The 16,333-nt window shown below is 39.7% G+C and overlaps 1 protein-coding gene across 2 annotated transcripts in view; it reads left to right on the forward strand.

Annotated features, from left to right (window-relative positions):
* LOC121966444 (acylphosphatase-2-like) overlaps positions 1-14,839 on the forward strand; it is a 34,676-nt gene extending 19,837 nt beyond the window's left edge. The window contains exons 2-6 of one of the 2 annotated variants that reach the window (XM_088086803.1): positions 2,348-2,410; positions 5,922-5,993; positions 6,452-6,468; positions 7,825-7,934; positions 13,721-14,839. In XM_088086803.1, the coding sequence (XP_087942929.1) occupies positions 5,924-5,993; positions 6,452-6,468; positions 7,825-7,934; positions 13,721-13,835 (312 nt within the window). In that variant the 5' untranslated portion in view covers positions 2,348-2,410; positions 5,922-5,923 and the 3' untranslated portion in view covers positions 13,836-14,839. Of the gene's footprint in view, positions 1-2,347; positions 2,411-5,803; positions 5,994-6,451; positions 6,469-7,824; positions 7,935-13,720 lie in introns of those variants that run through there. The other variant, XM_088086802.1, reaches the window with a different exon arrangement.
* The last annotated feature ends 1,494 nt before the right edge of the window (positions 14,840-16,333 follow it).

The following is a 16,333-nucleotide window of genomic DNA, read 5'->3' on the forward strand; positions in this document are numbered from 1 at the left end:
AATGAGCTTTGTGGGTTGTCCCTGGACCTGCCTCCTTAGATAGCTTATCACAGTTTAACACAATTTATCAGTCAGACTTGACTGTGTTTCCTGCAGCTTCAAATAACTGTTCAGTGCAATAAGCATTTACCAGCTGAGCTACAAAAGACGGTGACTTTGAGTGCTGGGAATAACGTTACAGGACTAGTAAAAGAAATATGCCTCTGCCCCCCAGAAACAAATACATGGGAACATCGGGTCCAGGTTGAAAAATGCTGAAATTACCCTGAAGTTAGAGCTTTTTAAAGAGTAACTAAACTCCCCAACGTTGGCCTGATTGCCTCTTTTGTTGAGTGTTAAAGGAGAAAGTCTCAAAAATGGGCAAGGTTGGTAGTGGGGCTAAGACAAACCCAGTCACCTAGCCGTGCAGCCCCTCAATCCACAGCACCTCCCTGCTACACACATTAAGTAGTCGGTTGGGGAAAAGGCGGTGATGGGGTAGCAACAGCGGGCATGGTTGGTGATGACATTGGGCTCCTGCTGCCAGGATCAGCCAATAGCAAAACTCAACTGCAATACTCAGGTTTCAGCCTTTAGAGGTAATTTACTATGTATATTTATAACACAAAATGAATCATTTTTATACTTTACACTCAAATGTCAAGAGTTAGACCTGAATCAGTCTACACTACAAAATACCCATATATGTTGCACTAAAAAAAAGTGGTTCAGGTTTAATTACTCTTTAATCACCATATCTTATTTTAATCTTTTTTAAAAACAAAATGCACAAACAAGAACTTATTTTACGACGGTAATGTGCTGGACTATTTTTTCCTGGAAGTAGTGACTTCCTGGAAGAACAACACGGAGCAGAGAGGGAACATACTACAGTAGCAGTGTGTCTGTGTGTGTGCGCGCATCTTTACATCTATTTGTGTAACATTACATTCTGCCTTTGTGTATTTTCCATGTTTTAACTCTTGCTTTGATCTCATCCTGTTGATGCACACAGATGCATGCTGGGATGCAGGTTGGCTGTGTGTGTGTGTGTGTGTGTGTGTATATGTGTGTGTGCGTGTGTGTGTGTTTGTGTGTTTGTGTGTGCGTGCATGCGTGCGTTGAGGCGTGCTGTACGTACTTGATGTTCCGGTACGTTCTGACCTCCTGGCTTCTGCTGGGGATTGGCGTCCTCCAGGATTCAGACTGGCGAGCTGTTAACTGGAGTCTGTGTGTTATTTCCTATGAATCTCTGAGTCCCTGTCCAAACTGTTGTGTTCACTTGACACAAACTATTTACTATAGATAGTATAGGTAAACATACATATGCAGTGCAGGTACTTTGTGGTACTACCCAAAATCAGATTTGTTTATGTTTTGTTTGTTTGTTTGTTTGTTTGTTTGTTTTTACCGGCAGAAAAGCGTTGGAAGGGCACTGGGGAGAGCTTCATCTGAGCCACGCTACAAACATATGATTTTATAGAATATGAAGACGCTGTGGATTAAAATATCCAACACTCTATAAAGACGTTAAAATAAGCACAACCTTAAACAGCTGCAGTAGTACAGTAGTACATTAACATTAGTTAGTGCAGCAGTAATAATAATCCAAAAACATCAGATAGAATAGGAAAACACTGACCGGGAACATTTTACTGCACAATCAGTACTGTAATACTTTGTGTACATTTGATGATAGACCTTAGAAATGTTTAAACAGTCATGTTAGAAGACTTGTATGTAATGAAACCTACTTTACTACTCCAGCAAGTAGACAGACCCTTAATAATTATCTACAGATAAGATTTTTAGTTCCTGCTGAGCCAGCTTGAGCTAACATTAATGCTTTTTAAAGATTGTGGGATTTCCCAGTCTGAGTAAAAACCACACATATAAACACAAAACTAAGTCCTTTAACTTCACGTGGCTATTTTCAAAATTGCAGTGTCATCGTCTCCCTGGCACAGCTGATGTGATCCAAATATTTCCAATTACAGTTAACTCCAGAGTGTGCAGAATCTGAAAGTCAAAATTTATTGAAAAGATAGATATTAAATCATACCTGAAGTCACAACATGCTCTGTTTCAGTCCATCAGTGTTCAATCTTTAAAAAAACGTAATTTTCACACACTGCACATAACTGTTTGCTCTCTGGCTCGATGCACACAAAGGGAGGCATGACCTGCGTTAACAGAGCAGTTTCTCGGTGATATTTATTCATGGTCTCTTAATCAGAGAAAATCAGAAATGTCTGTGGTGGAGGAAATGAAAACGTTTAATTAGTGAAATTTGGGTGACGGGAGATGAGTGGAACATAGTCGTGTGTGTGTTTGTGTGTGTTAATGCTACATTTTTTGGGTCCCTTAGTGTTGATGCTCAGAGGGACGACCAGTCAGGCTGGACAGTTTAACTTCTGGAGCTGATTCAGACGTTAACAAACAAACACACACACACACACACACACACACACACACACACACACACACACACACACACACACACACCTCAGGCTGTCTGTGCTAAACTCAAGCTTTTTGGCTTTCGGCTGAAGATGAGTTACAAAAAAGTGTGTGTGTGTGTGTGTGTGTGTGTGTGTGTGTGTGTGTTCAGGTTATGCAGAAGTCAAGGTTAAAGCGTCAGAACGGAGCAGGAACAAATCATGACTCAGCTTCGTCGCATCATCAGCATTTCAGCTGCTGTTAGTCTGACTGAAGCCTGCATGTTTTTGTTTCATCTGTAAATTTGTGACATGAATATTTACATCAGATCATGTCTGATTATTTTATCAAAGCTGCTTTTAGTATTTGTTCCAGCAGCTATACAAAAAAAAAAAGCACCATGTTATAAGCGATTATGTGCTGGACTGTTTCATGACTGGTCAGCTTCAGATCTACAGTAGAGAGATGTGAGTGGCATCAATCTTCTCGTTTAGGTGTCATCAAGAAAGAAAGTAGGCATATTTCCAAAAACATCATGGCATTCCTTTGAAACTATTTTTGGGGAGCGACACATTCTTATCTAAACTGATAAAATTAGCGTGTCCACCGGGATGTTGTATTTCCATCAGTGCCGATTGGAGCAAGAGATGTTTGATATCCAAGACTACAGCGGAGTCATTTGACCCAGGAGTGAGTGCCGATGTAATCTTACCCATTAGATGAAAAAGCGAGATGTTAGCAGGTGTTAGTGGGTTTTTGTGCAGCAGGGAAGGAGCTTTGGTTAGTTAGTTCCAGCAAACATCAACTCTCATTGGGTTGTAAAAAATGATTACTTTCCTGATGTTTGTCAGAGAAAAAAGTCTTATTTTCTTCTAGCTCTGTCAGTCCTTCACATTGTACATTAAATTATGAAACTTGTCAGATATTTACTTACCGGTGCAAAAAGCCAGCATCAATCAGTGCAGATGGACGCTGTGCTGAAGCACAAATGTGAGCAGTGTGTTGGATTTGCAGCCTCTTTAGCTCCTGGTGTTTGTTTTGACACTCTCACAGAATAGACCACTGTTACATTACTGTGTGTGTGTGTGTGTGTGTGTGTGTGTGTGTGTGTGTGTGTGTGTGTAGGGGGCGTTAGAGACTGTATGTTTGCCCTAATTGTTGAATGTTCTCTGTGTGTGTGTGTGTGTGTGTGTGTGTGTGTGTGTGTGTGTGTGTTGGAGATTACAGTGTGTTCTGTGGTATTAGAGGGCTTAAAGAGGGACGTGACGGTCTGATTGCTGAGTGTTTTCCTTGATGGTTTGCACACAGACACACACATACATATGTACATACAGTATGTAGAACATACAGACATATGTTCAAAATAAGCCTCTTTTCAAAACAAACACACACTGACATATTAACTGTTTGTAATGCATGCACGTGCACTAACAAAATGTGGTCTTTACCCGAACCATGACAGACAAAAGTTAGATGACTTGGAAGTGAACCGAGCAACCAGAACACAAACTTTGTCTGATCTAGCCTAAATTTTGACCCTCAAACGGCTCTTTTAACGGGTGACGACTGTACGAAATGTCCCTACTTTTCAAACATTTAATTTGTAAAAATCTTGAAAATGTCATAATTTTCTAAAGCAAATCCCAACCGTAGACTGCATAATAAAGATGGAAGACGTGAACTCCCCAAAAGTGAAGCCAAGACATTTTGATCACCCTCTAGTGGTTGGTTGCTGTATATGTTATAAGCCCCGCCCCCTCCATGTTAGCAGAAGCCGTGTTTTTTCACATAGATTGCGTGAAAGCGCCAGCGTGACATTTAACTCAGGACCATCCGCCTCTAGCTTGAAGCATTTAGGCTAATACATGCGTCAGCAGCACTTTCTAAACAATAACAACAACATAACATGTCAATCACAATTATTTACTTTCTTTGTTATATGGCGGCTGATCTCGCCCTCTTGTTTTACCATTTTGCAGACATTTACGAATTAAAAGCTATGCTTTTTAAATGTCGCCCGATGGGTCACACACAAACACATCATAAAAACATCTCACCCGCGCTGCCCATGGTTACATCTTTCTGGCTTTACGTTTTACACAGACCTCATTTCAGGGCTCTCACTGTCTCCGTTCAGCTCAGAGGCGACTGTGGACGTGCAAAACTAAAAACTCAGCCTACAAAGATGGTTTTATCACCCTGCTGGATGCTTGAGTTTTCATTTTTCTAATACGCTTTTAATAACTTACTTGCTGCTGTAACGAGGGGGTGTGGCATCATAATTGACAGCTGTGCATGCCAATCAGTGGTGCTACTTGTGATTGGTCAGACTGGTTTATGGACAGGAAATTGACACTTAGGAGATCCAAATGATGTCATCAGCGTAATATGGCAGTCATTTTTATACAGTGGCAGGAAGAGGAAGTGGGAGGAAATGTGTCATCCATCTTCATGTACAGTCTATGAACCCAGCGCTTCAGAAATATGATTTATTAAAAAAAAAATTGTTTCCAAAAATGTCCTCACTCTGAAATTTTAATACCGAAATTGGTCCTCACGAATATAGTCATCCAAGAATGTGCATGCAAACGCTCACACACACACACACACACACACACACACACACACACACACACACACACACACGTGTGTGTGTGAGAGAGAGAGAGAGAGAGAGAGTCAAAGTGCTGGGTTCTGTGGGGTCTGACTGACATCTAGTGGACAATTAAGAGTTGAACATTTGTCTGACTTTTAAATGGTTCATGTATGTCCATTCATTCATTCATTCATTCATTCATTCATTCATGTTTCCAGACACTTTCACTTTCTTTATTTTTCAGATCTGGAAATAAAATGTTGCTTTAAGACATATTTGATCTTTCATGTCCCAGCAGCCTAAATCTGGCACAATTTGTCAGTGAAGCCAAATAAAGATGCAACATATTCACATCTTCTGTGACACCTTCATTAAAAACTCAGAGCTTTTTATTGTGAGGGCTGTCACTCACATTTTTTTATTATAGATCATATGAAAGGTGTCTGTGGTAGTGATGCTCCTGCAGAGGATGATCAGCTGGATCTGCAGCTTCCCTCAGCTTTGCGGCGCTTTATAGTGAGTTTCAGCTCATTGTTGATCTGTCCAGCTCACATCTTTGCTGTTCTGATTCACTCTCACTGCTCTCACAGGGTTGTTTCAAATTACACGGCTCTCTGGTGCCAAAATGCAGCTGAGAGTCCCGACAATGAGCCACAATCAGCTGAAAACCTGTGGCGCCGAATATCTCCCAATATAACCAGCAACAAAGTATTGTAGTTTTTGTTGTTTTAATGGACTACAGATACCATCAATGCTGGCGTCCTCTGTGGTGAGATTTTCCTTTAAAAATTCAGGAGGAAGACATGCCCATGTTGGTGCAGAGCGGTGAAGAGGGAGAGAGCACAGAGAGGATCCCCCGCTCTTTACCCTGCTCTCCTGTTAAAGGGACAGTTTTTGTTTTCTCTCAGGATGTCTAAAGGTGACTCAGCAGGAACCGAACTGGTCTCTGTGGACTTTGAGATCTTCGGTCACGTTCAGGGTGTGTATGTTTTAACTCTGCTCCCTCCTCTTCCTCTCCTTTCTGCAGCGCTGTGTGAGCCGAGGCGGTAAACTGATCTGCTGCTTAATTTAGGAACGAGCTCAGCTCTGCTGCTGCAGGCGGGACAGGAACTCACCGCAATCACACTTCCTGCAGCCTCAGATTTAATGTCATTATTAGGAAATAGTCAATAATAAGACATGTATTAAAAATACATAAACACAGATACTTTATTTCTATATACTGGCTGTTATTATTAATATTTGCTGTTGTCTGATTACACATTTCATGTCATTTTCTCTCTCCCTCCCTTTATTTTTTCAGTTTTCAGTTTCTATTTAAACGGCTTTATTGGCATGGCTATAAAATACAATGACGTCAAAGCATATTAATAGAAAGTGTACAATTATAATGAACAATAACATTATAAAATCTCTCTCTCTCTTAAATTTCCACAGGAGTCTGTTTCAGAATGGTAAGTTTCCCTTTTTGCTTCACTTTTTGCTCCCGTTGCCACAACTTTGCCTCCAGAGTTACATTTCAGCTACATTTCAGTTCTCCAACTCTCTTTTTGCACTAAAAGATCTGTAACCTGAGGCTCCCAATTCCCGGATATTTCAATAACCTTGTGGTTTGTTGATACAGGCCTTTTCTTTATGTTTTAAGTGTTTAACAAATCGGGATATTTCAGATATGTAATGCAAATATTTACACAAGAACCAACTCTACAGTGCAAAGTCATTCTTATGGTCTGTTTGCCACTGTTTGCACTTTTGAAAGGTTATGTTTCCAAACAACAGACACAAAGGAGGAGAGGAAGAAGAATAAATCAAGCTCACAGGCTGAGAATCAGCTGGATAAATATTTGAAAACAATACAGAACGCCTGAGAGCTTTATTGAATTGTATTCCTTTATATTTTGATATTTTTTAACTTTCAGCTGAATTTCCTCAGGGAGGATCACCAGACGCCCCTGCTCAATACATGCCCCCCTCCCAATGTACAAACAAAACCTTCACCTTTGTCAATAGTGTTGCTTATTCCTATTGATGCTCTGTTTTTTTCCATATTGTCGTAGTTACAGATGCTGGGAATCATCATCTGCTCCAGAAATTAAATCTACTGTCCATTTTTAATATCAATATTTATCAAACTAATGTTTTTATGTATAAATATATGTTTCAAAAGCACAGCTTACAGATATATTTCATAACTTTGCTTTAATGAACTCTGATATTCATTAATATCCAACAAGACAAGCAGAGGACATTTATCTCCCCTCTTACGGCACAACTCTCCTGAAATACACTATTTCTCTGTAACACCAGTCCTCAGTGAAAACTTCATCATTCTCATTTAAGTTTAACGTGAAAAAAACACCTGTGCTGTATTTAATGTATCACTGTATGGATGTGTGTTGTGTCTGTGTCTGCTCTGTTTATGTTTATCATAACTGCTTGTTGGTTTGTTTTATTGTTAAGGAGAGAATAATGTTTGTTTCTGAATAGATTGTAAATTTTAGAGGGGAGGTTTTTACTTTTTACTTTAAGCTCCTTCAGGTTTCTTCACCTCTCCTGCACAGTTCTCATGTTTGTTATTATCTACTTGTTTTTATCTAATCTTGTGTGATAATAAAAGTTTTAAGAATTAATTAAATGAAAAACCTCATACTGATCCCCCAGTTAACATGCCTAAAATCTGCCGTACCAACGGCGTAGATTCAACGCAGAAGTATGAACCAAGTGACTTTTTCTGTTATTACTTTTTCCTGTTATGATAAGAAAACTTTATCATACAAGTACAGCTTTAACCCCTTCCTCTCTCTCTGCAGTACACGGAGAAGCAGGGTCTGCAGCTCGGTCTGGTCGGCTGGGTGAAGAACACCTACGGTGGGACGGTGGTGGGACAGGTCCAGGGTCCTGCTGACATGGTGGAGGAGATGTGAGTACACTGTTATACTGCAACACTACAAAATAAATGTACTTGTTCTTGTTTTTGAGTGTATTTACTTTTATTTCTGAGTATAAATGTGGACTTTGACATCATGTTTCGTGGGCTGCAGTGTTAATTTATTTGATTTTAAGTTCATTTTGCACAGGTGATGCTTGTAAAAGACGTGTGGTTTACGATCGTGAAAGAGTCCTTATGTGTGTGTTGTTGTTGATGTCAGTGTTTTCATTATTTCATGTTGTTTGTATTGTTTAATTTATCGTTATTACTATTTATCTGTCGATTTTTTTCTATCAACTTGTTTTGTGCTAGAAGATTTCCTAGAAAAGCTGATGGTTCATCTAATTAAATTAAGATATATATAGCTAATTTACTGTATATTCATCACAAACAATGTAAATCCTTCAGTCAAGGGACATTTTAACTTATAGAGACCATCATGAAACTTCCCCAGTTTATTCCTTACAGTAAGTATTTTCTATATTACAAGTTTTCTGAAATGTTATGTTTCAATAAATCAAGCTATGACTGATTTATTTATTATAGAAAAACATCTATAAAAAGTCGTAGAATATAGGTGCAAGTAAAACTTTTGCGTTTTAGTGTATGTAAGTATTACTGAAGTGGAGATTTTTGGTTCAGCTGTGGAAAAAAATCATTTTGAGAAAAATAGGGTTAAATAAAAGGTTTAAACTGTTACATGTAACCATGACACCCCAGTTGATTACTATTAAGACAATTATTTTTTTATTACAAGTTTTCGTAAAGTGTATTCATAAATATGCAGAGTGAGCATTAACTAAATAAATCATATATTTTATTATTTTTTAAATTCATTTATTATTATTATTTTATTTGTTTATTTAGCTTAAAATGCCAGAAATCTGAATAACTGTAATGTGTATTTTGGACAAAATGTATTTCACCTGGTGTGCAAATTGCAGTCTGACCTTTGAACCACGCTTTCACACTCAACACTTGTTGCGTTTTGTTTTACTTTTTTTCTGCCACGAGATGGCGCTCTTTACCTTCACGAGATAACAATCCAGTCTGCACTTCAGTTGATGTCGCACACAGAGCTGCAGCATGTGCAGGTTTCCCCCCAAATTCATGTTTTAACACGGTTTTTCTATGCAGCCTAAATGCGTAAAGAAAAATAAGAATAATCTGATCAGACAGCAGTTCATGAACACATCACTGCAGACGGTGACACACACACAAACACACGTTTCACCTCCTCTTTCTGTCTCCTCTTTCTGGCTCCTCCTTCACTGAATTAATGGAAATGAGCAATAATCAGTTATGAAGCTGTTTTCACGTCCTCTCTGTCCGGCGGGAGTGATGTCACCAGGGTGTGGATGTTTCTTTGGGATGACATCACTGCCTTTAGGGATCTGCCCTTACACACACACACACACACACACACACACACACACAATGATATAATTCTTGGGTGTTTGTTTTCATCCCCCTGCTGCAGCAGATGGGTGGAGTTTACTGAACCAGAGCTGCTTATTTCAGCTGCTATAGTCACAGAAAATTGAAAAGCAAAAGAATATTGAAACAGCTCAAGTTGATTTTTTCTTTTTTAAAAAAAAAAAAACAGGTATGAATGTTGAAGTGGAGACGCATCAGAGGATTATTTTCTGTATCAAGAGATCCAGATGTGTGTTTGGACTTGTGAAAACACATTTAAATCAAAATCCAGGTCCAGAAATTAGAGTTAGATATAATAATAGGAGGAAATTGAAGCTGATTTCAGCTTTTTGTTTCAGTTAAATAGATAATAAATCACATCAACCTCTCTGTGACATGTATACACAAACTGATTAACACACACTTTCATTGAAGAGATTAAACACCCTCACACCCTCACACACACACACACACACACACACTCTCTTTACTATTTCCTTCCATTCTGTCAGAGATCTTTTCCGTGCTAAAACGCTCACTCTCGCGTCCTTCCTGTCGACTCCACTTTCACCACGACCTCACTTCCTGCAGGGCCTGGGAAACAGGAAGCAGCTGTTCCTCTGGCCAAAAAAAAGGGTAAAGGAAGAGAGGGAGGGAGGGAGGAGTAAAACCATTGGATGAAGGTATGGAGGAGACAGGCAGTTCATGATTTTGCGGCCCTTTTTAGGACAGTTACATTTTAAAATGCTAGATTTCAGCTTTTCTAAAACAAAAAAAAGAAAAAAAAAGTGCAACATGTGCAGGGAAAGATTTGGGAGAAAGAAGAGAGAGAGAAAAAAGCAAGGGAGGATAGAGGGTGGAGGAGAGAAAGGAAGGAAAGAGATAAGCAGTGGGAGTGATGGAAGTGAGTTGCAAGAAAGGAAGCAAAGTAGGAGAGTCAGAGCTGGTGGGAGGTAAACGAGTGGGTGGCTTCCTCTTTTTCCTCGAAGAGAAAAATCTCCCAGAGAGTCGACAAGTTGAAAAAAACTGAAGGATGAAGGAGAAAATTATTAATAAGAAAAAGACGGAACTGAAACTAAAAATTCGACCTATTTTGGAGTGAAAGCAGGAGGGCAAAGAAAGAAAGATGGAGGGATAAAGAAAGAAAGACAAACGGATGTAACAGGTGGATGACAGTCCATCATCTTCTCATCCCAAATCGTCACATATTTCCTCTTTGCAGAGGACTTTCACGTCTACATATTGCGCTCTAGGTATCTTCCTGCGCCTGCTGTTGACATTCAGGCAGACCGCTACTGTGATGTCAGCACATGCACACGGTGCGATTACGGTGCACGTGGTTATGTTTAGGCAACACAAGCACATGGCAACCAACGGCGGCACGTTAATAAATGCACATGCTGGCACGGACGGTTAGGATATGTGAAGTGAACACCAGACTCACACATGAAAGTCCGTAGTTTCTTGGATCCATCCACCGCCCCTCCTGCCGTCCTGTAGGCGCCGCCACGCTCCTCATATGACGTCATTACTGGCAGTTTCAACCTGACGCCATTCTGTGGCGTATCATGCAGACACGACAGCTTCCATCCGTCTGCATATCATGTGAAGCAAACTTTTGGCATCGGGATCTTACGCCAAAAGTACATCGAAGCGGCTGTATTTGGCGACTTCGGATGATGGTGTGCGTTTGTGCGTTTGTGAAAGGAAAAGTCCAATTTGATCAAATTTGGGTCTTATCTTCGTAGTTTTGTCCACTAACATTACATAAGAGTAAACATTATCACAGTAATGGTGAATAAAATACTATTATTATTAATGTAAATGGTGACCACAGCTAAAAAACAAAAAAACACCCAAATCGTAATATGCTGGAAATATTCTTTTTAGATTTAGGGGCTCGGGATTGTTTGTCAGTTCGGGTCCTCACAAGTATAGAAGCACAACCATGTGTGTTTGTGTGTGAGGACCACAGGGATCAGTTTGTTGTTTTAGAGGAAAATGTCAGCAGATTATAAAACCAACGAATATCCAGCTGCTGGAGAGTTAATCTGTGTGTGTGTGTGTGTGTGTGTGTGTGTGTGTGTGTGTGTGTACAGTAGAGTAGTAGGTCACTGAGCAGATCAGTCGACTGTAGATGCAGAAGTTTTTTGCCAAAAAACAAAAAAGTAGGACAGACCGTCTCTCTTTCACAAACTCTCTCTCTCCCTCCCTCCCTCCCTCGCTCCCTCTCTCTCTTTCTCCCTCTCTCTTTCTCCCTCTCTCTCTCTCTCCCTCTCTCCCTCTTTCTCTCCCTCTTTCTCTCTCTCCCTCTTTCTCTCTCTCCCTCTCTCTCTCCCCCTCTCTTTCCCTCTCTTTCTCTCTCCTTCTCTCCCTCTTTCTCTCCCTCTCTCTCTCTCCCTCGCTTCCTCTCTCTCTCTCCCTCTCTCTCTCTCTCTCCCTCTCTGTCTCTCTCTCTCCCCTCTCTCTCTCCCCCCTCTCTCTCCCTCTCTTTCTCTCTCCCTCCCTCTCCCTCTCTCCCCCCCTCTCCCTCTCTCTCTCCCTCTCTCTCTCTCTCTCCTCCCTCTCTCTCTCTCCCTCGCTCCCTCTCTCTCTCTCTCCCCCCTCTCTCTCCCCCCCCTCTCTCTCTCCCTCTCTTTCTCTCCCTCTCTCTCTCTCTCTCTCCTCCCTCTCTCTCTCCTCCTCCCCCCCCTCTTTTCTGGCTCAGCCTCGGTCAGTGCAGCTGCACGGACGTGACCCTGATCCCCTGAAATCTCCTCTAATCTTCAGGCACACCATCAGAAGCATCACCATCATCAGTCAGTCAGTCGCTGGTAAAAGCGAGTCTCTCTGCAGAAACACTCTCTGGTTCTCAGGGTTAAATTTAGCTGTGCAGGAATGTTTGCATTTTTCCCATCATGCCCCAAATACTGAGCTGACCCCTGAGTGGCTGGTTGTGGTTTCTTTTATCATTTATTTATTTATGTATTGTCAATATTTTTGTCCCACGAGCAGCGAGGCTCATGATGATGACGTCAGATTGTTTAAGCGACACTTTGGTCCGCCGTCTTTTTTCATCGGACGCAGTCATGAGGACCTCAGTTGTGTGGAAAATTTCCCAAAATGGAAATCTGCTCAGCTGTCACAGAATGATGTGAAACTGTATCGTGATAGTTTGATATCCTTCTGAGACACGGAAGTAAAAATCTTTAATATTTTGATTTTTTTTAGCATTTTTGAAGTAATTAAGTTGTGATAAACATATCACAAAGATTTATTTTCCACAGAAAATGTCATTTATTATGTTCTATAACATTTCCTTTGTAATGGATATCAAATCGATCTTTTCCACAAAAAAATACAGAACATGTTCATGTACATCACATGATTAAATTCACGTCTAAGATATATTATAATAATGGAATTGTGCATGTTTTTTAATGGCTATACATAGGGTGTGTGAGTGTGTGTGTGAGTGTTTTCAAGGCAAATTATCCACATGACTCTCCCTCCCTCAGTGCGGTGTTTCCGCAGTCTGGAAAATTGTTGAAATAAGGAAAAAGCAAATCTAGAAGATTTCTAAATTAGTAAAAAGTTACAAGAAAACTACCTGGAAATACACAAGAAATATATAAGAAATATAGAATTACAGGAATTATAAATATAGTTTTCAGGACATTTTTCCCTGTTTTTTAAAATTATGTGTAAAAATCCACATAATTTCCTTGTCACCTTTTACTTTTTTTTTTTTTTGGACAGTTCTTGCCATGTTGCTGATAATGTTTCTGAAAGAAATCAAATCAATTTTCTCAGGATTCAGAGGTTTCAATGCTAGTGAGACTCCCCTGAATGACACACAAGAAAACAGATGTTCATCCAGATGTTCAAGGGTTAAAATGTGTATTTTGAAAGCTTAAAATGAGCACACACTTCCAAAAACTTAATATAACATAGTTAAGACTATCATAGTCAAAGAACAGCGTTATGGGGAATAGAAAAAAATCTTTACAAATTCAATCACATATCGTCCTTATTACCATTAAACATATTTCCTGCATTTCCCCCAATTCTGTCACAGTAACAGATATATTCTACTGGCCAAAACCCCACGTTTGTACAACACTAGAAAGCCCAGGAAGTTCTTTTCACTGTACATCACAAATAATGTCCCCCACAGAGGACAAATATGAATTGCTGGACATTCAGAGGAATATATCTGAAATGTCTGATGATGTAATAAAAATTGGGTGACTTTTCTTATTCAGGCAATGGCGTTACTAAGTGATCAAAAGATGCTGTTTACAGGTTTTTAATCGTTATGTCTTTGAGATGTGATAATAATCACTTCTCCCCTTTCTTCTCCTGCTGCGTGTCGTCCACAGGAAGGTGTGGCTGAGTAAAGAAGGAAGTCCGAGCAGCCGGATCACCAGAGCCCGCTTCTCCAACCAGAGAGCCATCGACAAGCTGGAGATCTCCGGCTTCAAGACTCGATTCTGACCATCGAATCAAACGCACCCTGACGCGTTTCTCTTTCCCCTCCAGGACAGAAACACTGAGCGCTGATTCTAGTGTTTAAAATTTAGACTTTATATGGATGCTCCTGTGAATTCAGTGAAGGGCGACTGCTGAATGATTGGAGCTGGAGTTTGTTCGTTTGTAGAAGGATGTTAGTTTGAGTCCAGAACAACAGAAACTTTCAGTCTAAAAGTGTCCTGTACACGCCTTTTACATTCTTCATTTTTTGATAATTTTGGCTATGTTCATGCATAAGGCATGAATTTTGGCAATATTGTGTATTTTTGTTTAATCTGTGAATTTCCAGCTCAGCTCCTACAATAAGTCTAAAATTCACTGTGGAAACTGAATTGCTACATTTGTACTGTTAAATGAAAAAATGCTCCACTGAAACCCATTCAAACTGCAATATTTGATCCCACAGCCGTCAAAGCATAAAACATGAATTATATTATTTCTAGGTGTCATTCTGAGTTTTGCCTTTGAAATTTGTTATTTTCACTATTTTCCACTTGATGACATCCTCTTTTTTTTTTATTTTTTTTTTTTTTTACCATATTTAGCATTTAGAGAAAATACACATGCACTGTCACACTTAGGGTTGCTGCAATCATTGACGTATCTCAGGCTGTGATAATCAAAAATAATAATAATCTACTTGGCATGTAGTATATTGAAATCACTCATTTTTTGTTTGTTTTTTTATCCAAAAACAGTGGCATTATGACAAAATCCTGACACCTGAAGATCTGATCTGAAAATTAATGAATAATTGATCATTATAATAACTGACTGATGTTGGTTGAACTATTAACTCAATGAAAGTAGAAAATAATATTGATGTGTGATATTTTTTAAAACTTGATTTTGAAAAGCACATTTTGGGCAGAGAGAGATACCAGTGTTTGTAATATTAAAGTGGGCCCTAAGTGTTAAGAAAACTTATTCGTTATAAATTAAATCTTGTTTATCCAACACTTAAAACACTTATTGTTTGTACAGAAAGTTTCTTCTAAAGCAGTTAAATCCAGTATGTGTGTTACTGTTTAAAGTAATGGTATTAGTATTCTGAAGGCATACAGTTGTACTTGTAGCAGATAAATTATGTTAAAGGTCCAATATGTCGGATTTAAAGGAGGAGCAGGACGAGGATTCAAAAGTCTGGACCCGGGCAATATAACTTCCAAATCTGAATAATTAATTTTCCTTAAAGAATCTCCTTGAAACTCTTTAAACCTCAGGACCCTTTCAGGGCGAGAAAAATGACATAAGCAACTAATTACTCCTTAAATAATTGAAATTACACTTTAAATCATTGTAAAGGTTTATTTCTATCTGATGATATCAGGCGTTGAGCCGGGTGTGTGCAGCAGGTTGCTGGTTTGAATCCCTTAAATCTACCGCTCTGTCTATATACAGTTTGTCACTGTGTGATGTAAACAAACACGCCTCAGCCATGTTGTCGTTACATAACAGCAAGTCACGTGACCCGATTACCTGTCATCTGATCCAATTAAATCACAGCCAAAGAATCCCTGATCGGCTGCCACGGCAACGACAACAAAAACCCCTGACGCAGCAAAGACAGAGCTCCTGTTCACTGCAGCCACCCAGTGTGTGTGTGTGTGTGTGTGTGTGTGTGTGTGTGTGTGCGTGTGTGCGTGTGTGTGTGTTTGGAGACCAACTCTCTCTGGATATGCTGTTAGCTGTTAGTGGACACTCTGTCGTCATGCCAACCCATCCTGAGACATAACTCACACACACACAATCAAGAAGAGAGGGGAGGAGGCGTTAGGATCTTAATGTAATGACATACTTATATAACATGCTGGAACACAGGACGGACAGACATCCACTATCATGTAAACGCTGTGTGTGTGTGTGTGTGTGTGTGTGAGTGTGTGTGTGTGTGTGTGGGGGGGCTGTAATGGAGTAATAGCGGCAGGCGGTGTCTCCCCCGAGAATATCAAGAACAAGCAACTCTCTCTTTTGGTTTCTGTTTTTTTGACAGCATGAAAACCTTTGAGAGATAAGAGGTTCTCACAGGACGGCCACGCCACAAACGTGCGACGATCTCACAGAAAATGTTACATCGTTGTAAAATAAAGTACCCAACAGGATATCAAGGAGTTAAAATGAGCACAAACTTAAGCATCTATCAGTAAAATGCAACATACACATTATTGTAGCAGGAATATTCATCCAAAAACATAATAAATAACAAGAAAACATACTTACGTACACAGTGCGTTTTTTATTTTCAGGTCAGTGTGTAGGATTTAGTAGCACATAGCAAACTTCTCCCATGTGCTACGGAGAACTACGGTGGCCAATGTGAAAACACAAATAACCCTAGCCGAATAAGATAAGATAAGATAATTCTTATCAACAGACCGTTGATAGAAGTTGTTGTGTTTTTTGGTTGTTTTTTTTAATACCTTCACATGTTTCGATGGTGTGTTTCCATCGCTGGAACTCGG

Source organism: Plectropomus leopardus, chromosome 13 (genome assembly GCF_026936395.1).
Source record: "Plectropomus leopardus strain MGB_pleo_1.0 chromosome 13, ASM2693639v1, whole genome shotgun sequence".
Classification (NCBI taxonomy): domain Eukaryota; kingdom Metazoa; phylum Chordata; class Actinopteri; order Perciformes; family Serranidae; genus Plectropomus; species Plectropomus leopardus.